The 16,955-nt window shown below is 40.3% G+C and overlaps 1 protein-coding gene across 1 annotated transcript; it reads left to right on the forward strand.

Annotated features, from left to right (window-relative positions):
- The first annotated feature begins 831 nt into the window (after positions 1-831).
- LOC113032531 (uncharacterized) lies at positions 832-13,546 on the forward strand. Its single transcript, XM_026185500.2, has 11 exons — positions 832-1,102; positions 5,827-5,892; positions 6,069-6,089; positions 6,195-6,470; positions 8,276-8,396; positions 8,523-8,698; positions 8,930-9,072; positions 9,953-10,100; positions 10,910-11,091; positions 11,192-11,284; positions 11,998-13,546. The coding sequence occupies exons 1-11, from the start codon at positions 1,072-1,074 to the stop codon at positions 12,679-12,681; spliced, it is 1,941 nt and encodes a 646-aa protein (XP_026041285.1). The 5' UTR covers positions 832-1,071; the 3' UTR covers positions 12,682-13,546.
- The last annotated feature ends 3,409 nt before the right edge of the window (positions 13,547-16,955 follow it).

Consider the following 16,955-nt stretch of genomic DNA (forward strand, 5'->3'; position numbering starts at 1 on the left):
TGGCTCTCCCTTTTCTGGCATCTTCTTGGCAAAAAAGCAAACAAAGCAATAGCTTGAGGAAATGATGGACAATTTTTTGTGTTTATATAAAAAATATGTGGTAAAAATAGGTAGATAAAGGAGGTAAACAACAAATACTTTAATAAGGTAAAAGCATGTCTCAAATTAAAGATAATATAGCCTATTAAAAAATTAAGTACATATAAACATATCAACGATTTATACCCTACAGACGGACAGCATTTGGGCAGAACGTCCTTCTGTCCAGGGTGGCCATCTGTGGAACAGTCTTCCTCAACCCATTAGAGAATGCTCGACATTCAATTTGTTTAAGGCAAAGGTTAAAAACTGGTTATGGACAAATCAAGTGTGTGATCATGTATGCGTTGTATAGTTTTAATGTTTTATTTGGGAACAGAATGGTGTGTATGTGTAAGTTTGGTGATGGAGTTTTTATTATGAATGAATGATGAATTTTTATGAATTATTATGTCTATTTTTTTATGTTTAAGGACAACAGATGGAAATGAGCCCTTGGCTATAATCTGGCATGTTTACATTCATGTAATTTTTTTTTTTTTTACATTTATGTTCATTAACATGTACTGTCCTAAATAAATAAATAAAGTATAACGAAGTAAAACCATAATTGTTTTTTGTTTTAAAAAAAGCTTACTAAATGCAGTAAAAAACATTAATGACATTAAAGTGGATCAGTATATGTACAGGAATGTGTAGTGGACAATGCTGTGCAATAAACAGCTTTGTGCTCTATCGGTATCCTCGTGTATCACCTGGCTGGTACCTCGTTAAATACCCCCCCTAGCTGTCAGATGACCATAGGTATCTCGCGGATGAAGGGTGTCCGGTGTTTCCCGACACGAGTCGAGTGGCTCCGAGAGGGAGCAGAGCCCGACATATTCTGAACATCTTCCAAATGTTGAGCCCGAGTCGTGAAGTGCTGCTCTTGAGGGGGGCGAGGTTGCAAGGGAGGGAGACGACGAGGGAGAAATCAGGCGACGTCCGCACAGATTTTCACCTCTGAAAGCATCCCGGCAGTCTGCTCCGTGAATGCACCGCAGCTCCAGCCGGCCACTCAAAGGTAAGTGCGCTGCAGAGCGCCGTTTTTCTTCACATACATGTACGGATGTGTGCCTTAAACGTGGCCGGTACGTGACGGGTTAAATTCTGCAGTTTTTTGCCTGATGCGCTGTCCCGGCTCTGAGGTGGCTGATAAGACTCCGAGCTGCGGGGTTTATCACCAACTGCACGCTTTACTGGGAACGAGGAGAGGTGTGAAAATATGTTACCTGTTAAACGGTCCCGGCGTGGAGCTCGGGCTTTGTGGATATTTATTGTTTTCAATATATATATATTTTACTCATCTTGTTTAAATTAAAATTCAAAAAAATTTCAGAAATGTAAATTGTGGATGGGGAAATGTTCATTTTTAACAACATGCAGGCTCATCTAAGCAGGTTTAATACAAAGACATACTTGATTGATTTCATTATTGCTGGCAATATAATCATTATATGGAAATTATATAGATATATTTATTTTAGTGTCTCATGGTACTAGTTGTGTGGTCTATTGGGTAAATGTTCTGTTAAGACTTAAAAGCTTGGTTTATAGCTTCATTTCTCAGAGGAAGCCTTGGCCTACAGGCTGTCTCTGCCTTGCTCTGCCTGCAGTCCTGCTCATAAACTGTGGCCATTGCTGCACAGCATCAACACCCAACAAATCCAACCAGTCATTGTTTTCTATCACTGCACAATTATTTCATCTTAAGCATGAATATATCTCACATCTTTTCTTTCATCACCTCTCCTACCATGTTTGTCAATGCTGCACATAGCTCCACCAGCTCCCTCCTCCTCCACCTCCCCGCTCCTCCCTCATGTCCATTGATTTTAATGAATCTGACAGGTGCAAGCAATATGGTGGAAACCTGTCTCATCCTTTAGTTCACTGCAGCAGGCTTTGTAAGAAAATTGGTTGTCAGCTGCTACAGGCTTCCTCTACTAAATGGTACAAAAATGATACTCTCTGATTTCACTTGGATGAGATCTTTGAATTTGTTTTGTTTTCTTTTTCAACAAGAGGAGATCTGCAGTGATGTTTCACCATTCTTTGTTTTGGTGAAGGGGAAACCTCCAAGCTCGTTTTTGACGTATGATGCAATCAAATGCACCATTTTCATTCACTCCCACACGTGTGTCTTGATGCAACAATACTTCTTTCTTTCTTTCTTTCTTTCTTTCTTTCTTTCTTTCTTTCTTTCTTTCTTTCTTTCTTTCTTTCTTTCTTTCTTTCTTTCTTTCTTTGATGCCTCATGATTTATAAATGCCAAGCTCTGTGAAGGCATGGTGCAGTACGTACTTCTGTGTAAACCTGCTTGAGCTCACTTGAGCTTAAGCTAGCTTGCCTACTCAGCACGAGGGGGACGTGACCCCGTGTTCCACGTGCAACGAAAACGAGTTAAGTGAAAATGATGGAGAAATGATGGAGGTTAAAGACAGAGTTTGCTTTGTAGTTGCCCCACATTTGCAGTCACTGAAGGCATTTCCGCCTCTTTAAAGGCCATGGACAAAGATCTGACTGTGTCTCCGTAAGCGGGGAGTTTGGCGTTTGAAGGAACAGGCACGGGCTTTGATTTCAGAGTGGGATGCATTGGCTTGGATTATATAAGATAAGGAGGAGGAGAGGATAAAAGAGACACGATAAGAGAGAGAGTGAGAGAGAGCCAGAGAAAATTCAGAGAAAGTGGCAAATTAAACAGCTGCCCTGAGACAGGAGGCATGGGATTCGGGTTGAGAAAAGTCATAGTGAGAACACAAAATGTAACGGAGAGACACTGAGAAATGACACCAAGCTGTCAAACAGAAGCACAGAAAGTTAAAGAAGGCAGCTGAAGAGGACAGGGTGAGTTGAACAAGGTCACGGTGGTAGAAGGTAATATCTGTAGATGCGAAAATTATGACAGAAGTGAGAAAACAGAAGAAAAAACAGAAGGAGGCTGAGCGGAGAGGCCAGTGAGGTGGAACGAAGACTGAATGAAGCTTGGGGAAAGGAGAGAGAAAGTCAGGCAAGGGTGGCAGATGGCATGCTAGTCTGTGCCTATGTTGGCATCCCACAGGGCAGTGTATAAATAAGATTATATTATAGCTTAATGCCCGTGTTGTCATGTGCATGCATGTTCATGCTCAGTGAAGCAGGCCTCGTCTTCTCATGTTTCGCATCAAACGCTAAAAAAAAACAACAAGATTTTTTATTTTTTTGGTTCACATATCCTGATTGTCCGTTGCGACTCCCTGAGACTAACTGCTGAGGCAAACAGATGGACAAACGGTTCCCCTTTCGTTCTCTTCACAGCCAACCAATCCTACGTCTCGGATTGCTGGATTAATTAAATACTGACTTCTTCAAGGGTCAGTCTGGTTTCTTTTAGTTAGATGTCACAGTCAGTGCATGATGCAGCAGCTTCAAACAAAGGGTTCAAGCAGAAGAAAAACAAAGATGGGGACTGTTGTTATACAATTACAGTGTAATTTGAGTTTTAGTGATGAATGGACACCACTTATTCATTTGCCATGAGACAGTGTTCTGTGTGACGCAGCTCTGTTCCATATTTTATTTCAGATACAATAAAATCAGTGGGCTTTTAGGCTTTCTGCCCAGAGTGCTGTGTGAGAATGTGGCAGACACACTGCAGAGGGTTGCATGAGGCCTTCTGGGTAACAGCAGTTCTGGTTGTCAGATTAATACACTGTGAAATGCTAATTACTGTAATTAAATAATAAGGAACAACAAGAGCCTTTTTAGTATTTGGCTTTGAAGAAATATATTCTCCAAAGCCAGTTAGATGGCCGGCATACCGGAAATACACGATCAGCCTAATAGACTGTGAAGATGGCTGCGTGCTTCATCACTTCCAGCAGGAACGGGATGTCTTGTGATGTCTGCAGTGTTACAAAGCGACACTTTAATCCTTACTGCATGTTTATTATCTGCTGCTAAGTGTGACTGTGAGCACTGCAGGTGTTCCCTCCCAGGCCCCTCCTGGGCTTTGTAAATGAAACTGCAGCAAAAATCTCTTTTGCACAAACTGTCTTGATGTGCTGCCTCTGTGTAGCAGAAGGCACTTCACATCACAATAATCCCTTCAGTGTTTCAGCTGAATTCTTCCACAACAGAGACCTTTTTTTTTTTAAATTCCTATGGGAAAACCAGTCGAACTGTTACCCAGATCACCTTTATACTGTGGTCACATTCAGACATTCGGGCATGTTATTAATGAGCAGCTCTTGAAACTGACCCAAAGACATCTGGGCCTCATAAATATTTACATATTCCTAACAAGAAAGAGCCTCTCTTCAGGTTAGACCTTTAAGAAAAGCTTTAAAACATAAACCTAAAACCCCGATTTAAAGCTTATGTACAGTACTGAGCAGAAATCTCGAACAACCCCTCAGTGCTCTATGGTTTGCTTCAAAAATACAAAAAAGGGCAATAATTTATTGAAACATAAATTGTAATTTAGTACTTCAGTAGAATTGTAAAAGGCTTGAAAGTGAAATTCAGTGTATAATACAGCCTGAACTCTCTTAGACAAGCTTTCTTATAATTTCTTTAAGTAGTCTTGTGGAAGGGTTCTCCAGATTATTGAAGGACATTAAAAGCTTTTCTTTGGATGTTGGCTGCCTTCTGTGCTGTTTTCTGTCACAGCGACCTCACATTGCTTCAGTGAGATTGAGATCCAGGCTCTGGGGAGGCCAATCAATGACTGATATCTACCCAGGTATACTTTTAGTGCATTGGCAGTGAGTTAGGGATCATTGTCATGCTGCAATAAGCTGTTTTATGGATTAAAATTAAAGAAATGGGAACAAATTATTTATTATAGCTATCATTTATTATTATCTTTATTACATTGTAATGTTGAGACACAACACTGGCTAATCCCTTGAGTTAGGCCTTTTTTATCCTTGGGTTGAGTCATAGGATACGTGTTAAGTAGCCTAACTAAAACCATTGAAAAAACTTGAGATCTGAAAAAAAGGGTGGCTCAAGACTTTTTTATACAGAACTGTGTGCTATTATATCCTATTTTGTCAACAAAAGTTGCATTTCAAGCACCAATTTTGTGTAAAACCTGTAATTAGAACCAAGAAAATGAAGGGACTCCAAAAGCCCCTGCATTCAGTCTCTTCTTCGCAGACAGTTTTTTGGACGGTTAGATCTTTTCTAATTTAAGTCTTTACCTGTACAGAATAAGATAAAAGAGAGGAAAGGCACTTTCAGCCTATTGCGTAGAGGTTCAAAAGACGTTCTTTTACATAAATAATTAAACAAGGTCATACATATATTATGAGGTCAAAGATGTACACATTTCAATTTATCATGATCTTTTTAAAGTATATAACTAGTGTGCTACTAAACGCTGCACTGTCAAGCTGTGGTCACTGCAGGTGTTTCCTCCTGGTCCTCCTGGGCTTTCAAACACCATAGGATGGTTATTTTTGCTGCAGCCCCCTGTTGCGTTGCTTCTGATGTGTCGGCATGAAAGCCAGCCATTCAAACCATCAATATCAACTGAGCAGTGCTGTAAACCTCCACAGGGTCTCGTAAAAATCATCATTGTCTTGTTGATTTTCTGTTTTTAGATGTTTCCTGTTTGAGGCACTGAACTTAATGGGTTTTCATGATATCCAAGTAATTTTCCTACTTAAATATAAACTATGTTCAAGTATGAAGGAAAATAAGTACCTTTGGCTTTTATTGTGATTTAATCTGAAGATAATTAATCTTCCCTTTTCTTTCCAGACGCTAAAGAATCGACTATCATGGGGACATTCAGAGTGATCGTGCTTAGCCTTCTGGTCACCACAGGTAAGGCCATTGTCAGCATGGTTTGTTTTTGACAAGACATGCAATTAGATGTTATATTAGTACATTTTATGCTATAAGAGGAATTAGAAATTTTTATTTAAGTTTAACTGATGAAAAGGTTGTAAAATATTACTCATATCAGTTTAACTCTAATGCTCTTTTGTCTTTGTTTGCAGCTCTTTCTGCCCCCTTAAAAGGTAAAACGTGTGTCTGAGAGATACTTTTTGATTTGTCTCATATATATTGTGAGCTTTTACTCTAATGTTTGTTTGTTTCTTTGCTTTATCCACCATAAAAACCAGCTGATGAGGAATCTTACACGTTATTCCACGGAGAGGATTTCCACATCCTACTACCCTCCCAAAATGTGGAGGTCACGTTTCATAACAAGTCTGCTCCTCGGTCAAAGGATGTGCACCTGATGAGGGAAGGCAAAGTGGTACACAGTCGGCCTAAACTCGACCGCAGCAACACCCATCTCCTTATAGAGGCTGTGGGTGAGGGAGATGAGGGCGTGTACACCGTGAAGAATCTGGAGAAGCCAGACGATGTCAAACGCATGTCGCTTACAGTCCGAGGTACAGAGTAACAAGACACACATTAAACATGGTGACAGAATTCCTAAAAACCCACAAAATCACACCTAAATTAAATACTGTTTTTACTGTATTTTTACAAATACAGTAATAATCACATAATTGATTGTCATAATTGATATAATAACATAATTGATACTTGATTAGGAATTAAGACGGCGAGTAACACCAAGCTGCTACTAATCACATGCACTTGATTAACTGATCATCAGTAAGTGTGAACGCTTCTACGAAGGCAGAAGTTTGCAGGTCTGCAGCATCCAGGTGATTAACACCCTGCCATGGAGGAACGACATCAGACAAGCATTCTGAGGTTTATTAGTGAGAAAGATTATTCACAAGTGGAAAAAAGTCAAGACAGTTGCCAATTTTCTCAAGAGAGCAAGCTTCAACAAGTTCACTCCGAGGTCGGAGACACTCCAAAAAACCCAAGAGCTACATCTCAGATTGTACAGGCCTCGGTTAGTTAGCATGTTAAATGTTAAACTTCATGAAGTACAATTAAAAAAGACTGAACAATTATGGCTTGTTTGGAAGGGTTGCCAGGGGAAAGCCTTTTATCTCTACAAAGAACACGGCAGCATGGCTTTGGTTTGCAGTGGCATCTAATCAAAGCACACCTCGTGCCAACTTTCAAGCACGGTGGTGGAGGGATGATGATATGGGTTTATGTTGCTGGTAGAGGACCTGGGCACCTTGCAGTCATTGAGCTGACCATGAACTCCTCTGTATACCAAAGTTCCCTAAAGTCAATCTGTTTGATAGCTAAAGCTTAGGTGAAGCTTGGGTCAAGCAACAGGGCGACGATCCCAAGCACAGCTGCAAATCTGCAACAGAATGGCTGAAAAAGAAAAGAATCAAGCTGTTGCAATGGCCCGGTCAATGTCCTGACCTCAATGTTATTAAAGTACTGCGGTGCATAAATGAATGCCAACAAACCTCAATGCTCTGAAGCAACACTGTAAAGAATAGTGGGCCAAATTCCTCCACGATGATGTGAGAGACCGATAAAGTCACGCAGAAAACAATTACTGCATGTTTTTACTAGTGCTCTAAAACAGCATCTGAACATCGTCAAAGACGATTAGTCACATACAATTTGTTAATATTTCCAAAACACAGACAGACACGCCTCCTTATCCCCACTAAATACCTTTAATACAGATTTTTGATACTAGGTATATCTCGCTGTTGCTACTACTTGTGCTTTCAATAATAATTTCAGCAGCTTAATAAACCTACTGTTAGCACATCCTGTTTGTCCTGTGAGAATTACAAGTTGCAGCAATGAGATTAGACTTGCACACAAATGTGAAGAAGGCATTTTGGGCTGGGAGCAGGAGTGGTGGGCTCAAACCCAATATTGATAAAAGCGACCGTAGCGCAGCGCTGTGTACCATATGTTGAGAGTAAATGTGAAATCAAGTGATGAAGAGGTATGTGTGTGTTTGTGTGTAGAGAGTGAAGCTGCCCTGCAGTAATTATGCAGCTCTTTTACCACCAACCCACTCCGCTCTCCTTCCCCGCCTGCTGGTGTCCTGTCGTTATCTCGTCTTTACTGTCTTTCACTTTATTTGGTTTGTATTACTTCCCCTTCATTCCTGTAACTCTGATATTTTTGGATCCTTTGTCCTCTTTTTGCAGCATCTGTCACATCATCCTTCCTGTTCTTTTTTACTCCCTTCTCAAATAAACTGTCACTCTGTCGCTGCTCATCTCTGTGAAAATTTCAGACAGTTTTCTGTCCACTTAATCAAGTGTTTTTTTTCTCCGCTTTTATCTTCTAGATTGCACCGTTGAGCAGATGGTCAAATATGGAGACAAATTCAGTATTCATTTGTCGGGGGTGAATCCTCCCATCACCCTTGAATACAGACCCAGAGCTACAGAGGCCAGGGAGACATTTAGGTAGGTGATATTTTAACCCAAGAGAATATGTAATGACATTTTGCAACATTGATGTACATTCAGTGAGACAGAGGTAACAGGAAAGGTTGAGAAAAAGCTCCTCCTCTTTGACTTTCCCTCCTGCAGACCAGGTTTGGTGGTGCTGACTGCTGCAGGGACATCACCGGAGCGCTATCAGGGTCGCGTCAGCACCGGTGGTCCTTATGTCACCCTCAGTGGTGTTACAGATGCAGATGAGGGTAGCTACACTGTCAGGGATAACAAAGGTGGTATTGAACGGAAAGTCTGTCTCAATGTCAAAGGTGAGAGCACATATGAAGACACCTCATGCCTATGTTCTTCTCCTACACTTGGCTTGCTTTAAATGAGCTTCTAACCCCCCCTTCCCCTGCTGCCATAATGGCTTTTTAAAGACGGAAACATTAATGGGCTCCTGCGGGCTGATGCATTTCAGATGATCCATGGAGCTGTAAACAGACTTGTGATTTATTTATCAAATGTCCCTCCTTCTTTTCTGCCTCTTTGTGTCTCAGAGCACAAAGAGTTTGTGAAACTGCAACGCGGTAACAAACTGAAGATCAACCTGATACTCAACAGCTCCTTGGTGTACCTCTACTACAGCCCCAAGAGTGACTCCACACTGCGCCTGCTGCTGGACAAAGGAGAATTTACACCTGTAATTAGAGCCTTTTTCCCCCACTATAGTCCAGCTATGACTCTTTCATTTTTGTACGTCATTTCTGTTCCTTGTTTTCTGCCATATACTGTTACAAATGTGGATGCTGATTTTAAGTGTCTAAGTCTAAGTGGCTGCCCTTTGAGTATCAGATAAATAAGGATTATTTTGAAGTAAGATTCATACCAAAAAATATGGAGCAGAGCATGAAATGAGCATAAACATCCACTTTAATTTAATAATGTTAACAGGTTGGCTTTAACTTTAATAATTAAAACTGAGCTAATACATAGGTATTAATACAACATGATTAATGGGATTTATATTCACTCTATATGTAAAGGCAGACTGCGCGAGTCGGTCCTTGATTTTATACACCTGAATTCAAAGATTAAAAGCTGCGGCTGATTATTTTTTATCCACAGGTATTGTATCTACACACTAGCTGCCATTTACAAATACCCTATATTGTGGTGTATAATATAAAAATCTATACATATTATTTTGCACAAAAGCATAAAAAAGCATTCATTTTTCAAACATATTGTAAAAGCAAATTTTATAACTGCTATTGTAATTATGTGTGCCTTGTTGTTTATGACATTTGCCCATATTCTTCTTCTCATTATTTGCAACCTGCTGAGTAATTGCAGCTTTTCTAAGTGCCTGTGCTGAAGTTCAGGCTGTTTTATAGCTGATAAATGCTTCTAACAGACTGTGTGTGCTGTTTATGTTACTTAAGAGCTAAATCCTTGTATCAGTCAGTATGAATAGGTTTGTATTCCATTTCTCATCAGTCATTCATGTTTAATGTTTATTGCTCTAATCAGGATTTCTGTATTTGATGCCAAGTATGAAAATGTTTGTTTTTTCACGGTAGGCCCAAACAGAGCTGGGTTTCGAGAACCGTCTGTCTCTGGAGGGCTCACTGGTCATTCTGGATGACGTCAATGATAAAGATGAAGGCCTGTTCACGATTAAGGACCTACAGAATTTCACTGTGTCTACTGTCTTCTTGGAAATGAAACGTAAGCAAGGAGTGGGGAAAACACTAATAGTATATGGTATTGTATTGCTGTTTATGCTGGTAAAAGGTCATTCCATCTAAAATGCACTGGATCTGAAAAATCCCCCTAGCTGAACCCTACAAAGGGAGCTGATTTGTTTAAAGTCATGCAAAATGTTAGCTTCAAAATTCAAGTTCAAAATGTGTAAATTCAAATTTGGTGTTTTTTGATTCGCCTTATTTTCCTGAGTTTTTAAGCCCTCAATGATAACATTTCTAACATGACTTTAAATTAGAAGACTGTGAAGACTGTCTTTGGATGACTGTTATGTTAGTTAGTAATTCTAGGTCGACCATAGGTGTGAAAGGGAGCATAAATGGTTAACCGTGGATGTGATCTTAATTTTACAAGTGTTTAATAAAAGTAAAAATGCTTAAAAATATGTAGAAATTAGACATTTCATATGCCTTACCCTGTTTTGACCAGCCACCTCTTCCACGTGATGATATGACCCTTTAAAGTTTACCCAAAATATAATCTTTTAAAACTTTTCTCCAGTGAATTATCGGAGAACAATAAGTCTACTCTACACCATAGGCAATACATTTTTGCTCATTTTTGCTTAGATTGTGAATTTAAGCCATTTAAGCTTTTTAAAATTAAATGTGCAATTCAGCCCTTAAAATGTCATGTGGCCGTCTCCTGTACCTGTGAAGTAATGAGGGCTGAAAACTTCTGGAATTTGTTTTCTGTATGCAATAGAATTTCAACACATCAATGAGAAGTCGGTTGAAATATTAATATCTCTTTTCTGCCGTGTGTCCTTGTAGCCTATAAGCTGGAGACACTGTATGTGGCCATCATAGCCCTGCTGGGCCTGCTGGCTTTCCTTCTGCTGGTCTGCCTGCTGTCCTGTCTGATCAAAGTGAAGAAAAGGGCCAAGAGGGCTGCCGCCCTGGAGAAGATTGCCCAGAACGCTGGAAAAGAGGAGGAAGGAGAGGCCTTCAGACAGGTTGGAGAAAAAAATACACTACTGACGATGTGATGAAGAGCATAAGGATAGAGTGTGCTCGGATATAATGACAAGTTCTGCTCTGTGTACGTCTTCAAAGGTGGTCAAGAACATCACCAAAATGAGCGAGGAATCCAAGCATTCCCAGGCTGACAACACGGAGAAGTCACAGAGCACTGAGGTGGATATTAAAGTAAGGAAATGTGTTATTTCCCACTTAAAACTGAGTCACTGAGGTTTCTAATGATGTCTCAACTCTTATGCTGTTCTAAGCATTTACAGAGAGTCGCAGCTTATTCAGAACGCTACTGCTAGAGTCCCCACTAAGATCGAGAAAGCGGATCACGTCAGTCCAGGTCTCCGATTTTTGCAGTGGCTTCCTATCTGACGAAGAATGGATTTTACTCTATCACTATGATTTTCAAAGGCTTGAATGATTCAGGGCCAAAATACTTTTCTGATGTGCTGCTGTGTCATGAGTCGTTCTGACTCCTCAGGTCTTTTGGGATAGGTCAAGCAAACAAACAGCCAAACATGTCAAAGCATCTTTGAGCTTTGCTGTTTTTATGCGCCACATCTCTCAAACTATCTCCCAGAAAACCTGAGGTCTGCCCAAACTCTGTTCTTTTAAATCAAGGCTGAAAACATTTCTTTGCCACTGCATTTTACACCTTACCTTAAGTTACATTTGTTAAAACCTCGCATTGCACTGTAGCTTCGCTGTGACATGTACTCTCCTATTTTATTCGATTTTAGCTTATTATTATCTTCCAGTTTACTTTGTGGTTTTAAATCTTTTGTATATGTGCCTTTTTATGTCCCCTTTTTATATCGAATGCAACTTTGAATCAATTTGTTGTTAATAGACACAAACAAACTTGCTTGACCTTGTCTTCCTACCCTCAGGGTCTCGAGGTTTCCTCTAAAGAAGTTGGAGTTGGTAATCTAGAGACCAGTGACTCCGGCGTTGGCTTTAACACTGCTCTCCCCCTGGACACTGACACTGAGGCCCCTGATCAAATCCCTGACTCTGAGGCTGTAAGCATTTCTATTGCTCCTGAAACCAAACCAAGTCCTCCGCCTGCTGCCGAATCCAAGCCAAGTGCTCCACCAGCTGTGGAAATTAAGCCCAGTCCTGTACCTGAAACTAAAGTGACCCCAGCCCCGGAGACCAAGAAAACTCCTGATAAACCTGTGGAGGAAAAGTTGGATGTGCCCAAAGGAGCAGCTGTTAAACCTAGTCCAGCCCCTAGCCCAGAACCCAAGGCCGATAAAAAACCTGCGCCCAGCCCAAGCCCAGAGCCTAAACCAGCTGTTCCCAAAGCCACCACTCCAACACCTGATAGTAAGAGTGCCCTTACTCCCACCCCTGAGCACCCCAAGCCAACCACACCAGAACCAATTACCAACGGCACGCCCGAACCTGGACCGGATTCCAAACTGAGCCCGGATCACGCCGATATTATCAAAGGCTCAGCTCCAAAAGCAGTCGCTCCTAAAACCCCTGAAGTGGAGCTGAAAGCTAGTGGTGCCATATTGGAGGCGGGCAAAGATGGCACGGTAGCTGAGGATTCAACTACTACCACCTGAGAAGTGCAAAAACACAAAGGAAGCCCCACAGATCTTGTCCACCGCTCACCACTACTGTAGACAATCGAACACCCCTTACCAAATGATGAGGAAACCACTGCAGCTGGGGCGAGGACCTCGATTTAACATGTCTAATGCCTGAACACAGTATTACCTTGATAATCTCACTTATCTGTAACTAACACTTAAACCTTTGAGACTTTCTGGCTCAGAAACACTTCACATAACATGGCTTTTGATTGTTAAACATTTTAGTTGTACACGCCTCGCAGCCTTGTTTTTCTGTTCATTTTTAAAGTTAAACTGCCAAACTGCAAGTTCAATCCTTTGCAGAGTTTACAACTAAAATGTTTACTCCACATGAGGTCTTTTTCTAAAGTATCCTGAAAGGTTTACGACATTTCATTGAAACAGCTCACTACAACAGCTTATTTGACCCTAACTAACCATCATTTCCCATTTCGACGCTTGTTCCTCTAGCAGCACATGAACAGCACATGGATGAAGCCGATAAAATCTTTCAGCTGGTGTCATCTTAAGCCTCCTAAAATATGTGATGGCACCGATATCATCTAAATGAACTAAAAACCCCATCAGATCACACTGCTGGTGAAGTTTTATACATAGCTCAATTTTGGATTTCATTCACTTGAGCCAGTCCTCTAGAAACATCCGCAGTGCATTATCACATTAACCACACACCCACACACACTTATACTAAAAATACTAACCACATTATTTCTAGTCTTTGAGATTGAGATTCACACTCCCAGTGGAAATTTCAGACGATTAAATTGTGTTTTGCGGGCTGATCCCCCAAGTCCGGATCATCCACTTTATTGTCTTTGATCTGGATTTCCCCATAGCTCCATAAAAATCCCAGCACTCTTACAATTTAATGGGAAACTCACAACAGCTAAAACTTCCAGCAGCATAAAGGGACCCCCCCGTGCCTGCAGTATGAAATATAAAATCAAAGTGTGTGGTAAGTTCACATAGTTAGAGCATGATTCTTTTGCTCTTTTTCTGCCGTTATCACCACCTTCTTTTTTCTTTGCCCCTGTTCATTCTTCTTTTTTTGTTACTACGACCACCAAGGAGGCTATATGACTGATTTGGTTGATTGATTAATTTACAAAAGGTATTAGTGGATTCATGTGACAGTTTTAAAAGAGCTGGGCTTGGTCCGTCTTAGAAGTGATCAGTTATTGAATGTCATCCAAATCTGGATCCAGGGACTTTTGAAAAAACAAATTCCTCAGCATTTTTTGTATTTCACCCCATATCGTCACAAATGAAAACTGCGAGACTAATTCGGAGATAATCATGCATTATGTAGAGGGGATTTTAGCCTCAGTGGAGGTCTTTCACTTCTCCTTCCTTTCTTTATCCTCACGCCCCTTTCTTCTTCTCCCTCATTCTGCTTTCATTTGCTTGCTTTCGTTTTTGCTCGCTTACATAAATGCTGTAAAACTTGGCAGAAACTAAATATTTATGCCTCACTGGCTTCAAAAACCAGCAGTATGGAGCCTTCACCAAATCCATGACACTGTCTGTGTTGAGCTGACCTGGTATTCAGGATGTCCAGTCAATGCAATTTCAGCTGAAACTCTTTTGGTACTTATGGTAAAGAGGAGGTGTGCAGGTTCGTTTTAATGTGCACGTCCCTACTTCATGTTTTAACTGACCAGTGGCAAACCAGTGACTGTCAGTGTTTGATGTACACACTGACAGTGTGTACATCAAAAAAAGCATGTTGGATCAAATGGTCAGAGGAATGTAGGGAAACTAAAAGTAGATCCATATACAGTCAGCTGGCCTTTCTTTATAGCTTTCCTTACTAAAAGAGTTTTCTTATGAGTAAATGAATAAGAGGTGTTTTGTCAGCATCTGAAAAAGCCATAAAATGAGCTCGATTTAGATGTCAGATTTGATACCAAGAGCAACAGAATAAATAAACTAAAATTACAAAAAATACAAAATACAAAAATACAAAAATAAACTCAAGGTGCCTCAGCATTAGATGGGTTAACAGCGTCAATAAGTCAGATGTATTACACATGGACAAAGGTCTTTTAATGTAATATGTGTACAAAGACGTATACGCCTGCTCTCCAGCCTGCATCTGTGTGGGAACCACAACGCTATTTGGCAGTACTAACAAAGCTCTTCATATAAATACACACAGATACAGACACACACATGTAAAACACAAACATGGACTCCAGCCTTGTAAATACTGCATGTGTATGCAAGTGTAACCCCTCCCCACCATGAGGCTGAATGTTTTTAATGTGTCATACTTAATATTAAAAAAGAAAATCATTTAAATTTCTCTACAAACTTCAATCTAATATATAAATATATATATATAATTATATAAATATACACACACACTATATATACTAATATTCACTAATGTATTGAACTAAATCAACTTCCAAATATTGTAAATTCCCATCGAGACTGTATTAGCCTATTTTAGACCAGTTATTATCCGCTGCTGTCAGCACACCGTATCTCTCACACTATTTACATATTAATAATGTTTAACCAATGTCATTTACAGCATTGACTGCAGCATGCCCACGGCACGTTCCGCTTCTATCGTCCAGACGTTGTGTCAGTGTGCGCGAATACAGGAGTGGTGTTTTTAATGTCGCCATCGTTGTGTGCGTTTTAAAGTCCGTATGCCTATGATGCACGTATCTATAAGTGTGCGTGTGATATATGAGCGAGTGTGTGCTGAATCTATGCACAGGGAGTTTGTACAGAAATGAAACTCTTATGTGTGCTTCTCCATTTGTTGTGAGCAAAGTATCCATGTGCCTGCTTCAGTCGTCTTGCAGTGTGAAGAGAAAAAAACAAAAAGTGCAGTGTTTTAAATCATGAGTGTGAATGTGATGGAAGCCACAAGAATATTGTAAAAACGTATTGTAACTCTGAGATATTCAAGTGACTCTTTGTCTTTGTTTTAGTGCCTAAAATGTATATTGGATAGTTGGCCTGTGCTCTGTCGTTAGCCGCATTCTAATGGCACCTTTTTAGTGAGGAGGATGTTCACTGATCCAGAATATGCAGTTTGCACACCTGAATGAACACAGCAAAAATTGCCGGCTAACCTACGATGTGTTAATGTGAAAGAAATGTGTGTGATCAAAGTGATTAGAGCCTGACCGACATATCACCAGAAAGATTTTTCTTCAGTATTACTCAAAATCTGTGACTGAGTCATAAAATCAGCAGGAAAGTGTTTACAGAGGTCAACCCAGAAAGCTGTTGCTTAAATACAAGACAGGAAACAGAAAAAAAAAATCAAATTAACCAGTCAAAACGTCATAGATAGGTCAGCTGACATATAATAGGTATTGGTTAATTGGCTAAGTTACGCCCAAGTAAATGATCTAGTCTGGTATTTACTTGGGCGTAACTTAGCCAATTAACCAATAGCTATTATATGTCAGCTGACCTATCTATGAAGTTTTGACTGGTTAATTTGATTTTTTTTTCTGTTTCCTGTCTTGTATTTAAGCAATTTTTTACAATGATTTACTATGACCCTGATGAAGGCCACAAGCCGAAACGCGTTGGTCAATTATTAAAGTTGTTCATCTTCCCTCAAGTGTTACTGAAGTTCCTGCTTTATGATTGATGTGTCTGAAAGAAAAAAGCATTTTTAAATTACCAAGTATTGCTTCCGGTCTTTAAACTCTTTTGTTGGTTGGGCTCTAAAAGAGATGAAAAGAGTCTGATTTAATTGTAGGCAGCATACAAGCAAAGCATGTTTCCATTAACAGTGTCTATGGGTTAGTTTGGAGTTTGTGAGTGAGTTCATGATAGCAGCAGATGAATGACAAAGCTTTGTGTGGGTTTGGGTTATGTTGTTGTGAGTGGTTAATGAGAGGTGGCTAAAACTACATTTCCACACAACGCCACTACTGTGTGCTGTCAGTGATTGCAATAGAAAGCCACTTAGAGTGAGTATGAGTGTGAGAGAGGCAGACGGTGAGTGGAAGGAAGAGTTATTACAGCTAATTGGTGCCAGAGGGATTGTGGTTTCATACCCACCTCTGATTAGAGAAAACCCCCACCACTTTTAAGACCACTGGTACTCCTTGCACTATGTGAGTTGTCTCTGCTCTGATCCTCTCTAATTCCTGCTCCTGGCCTGGTTGTGGTGTGATGTCTCACATGGTCTCTCTCTCTCTCTCTCTGTACTCCCTTTTTGCACAACACTTCACACAGATGTTTTGTAAAGACAATATCTTTATTTC

The sequence above is a fragment of the Astatotilapia calliptera genome, chromosome 11, assembly GCF_964374335.1.
Source record: "Astatotilapia calliptera chromosome 11, fAstCal68.1, whole genome shotgun sequence".
Taxonomy (NCBI): domain Eukaryota; kingdom Metazoa; phylum Chordata; class Actinopteri; order Cichliformes; family Cichlidae; genus Astatotilapia; species Astatotilapia calliptera.

What these genes read in the sequence shown, in the direction of transcription:
- LOC113032531 (XM_026185500.2), top strand. Translation starts at nt 1,072, where the DNA reads ATGCACCGCAGCTCCAGCCGGCCACTCAAAG. An exon ending in TAGCCTTCTGGTCACCACAG is followed by an intron (nt 5,893 to 6,068) that starts GTAAGGCCATTG and finishes CTTTGTTTGCAG; the next exon opens with CTCTTTCTGCCCCCTTAAAA. An exon ending in AAGGAGAGGCCTTCAGACAG is followed by an intron (nt 11,092 to 11,191) that starts GTTGGAGAAAAA and finishes ACGTCTTCAAAG; the next exon opens with GTGGTCAAGAACATCACCAA.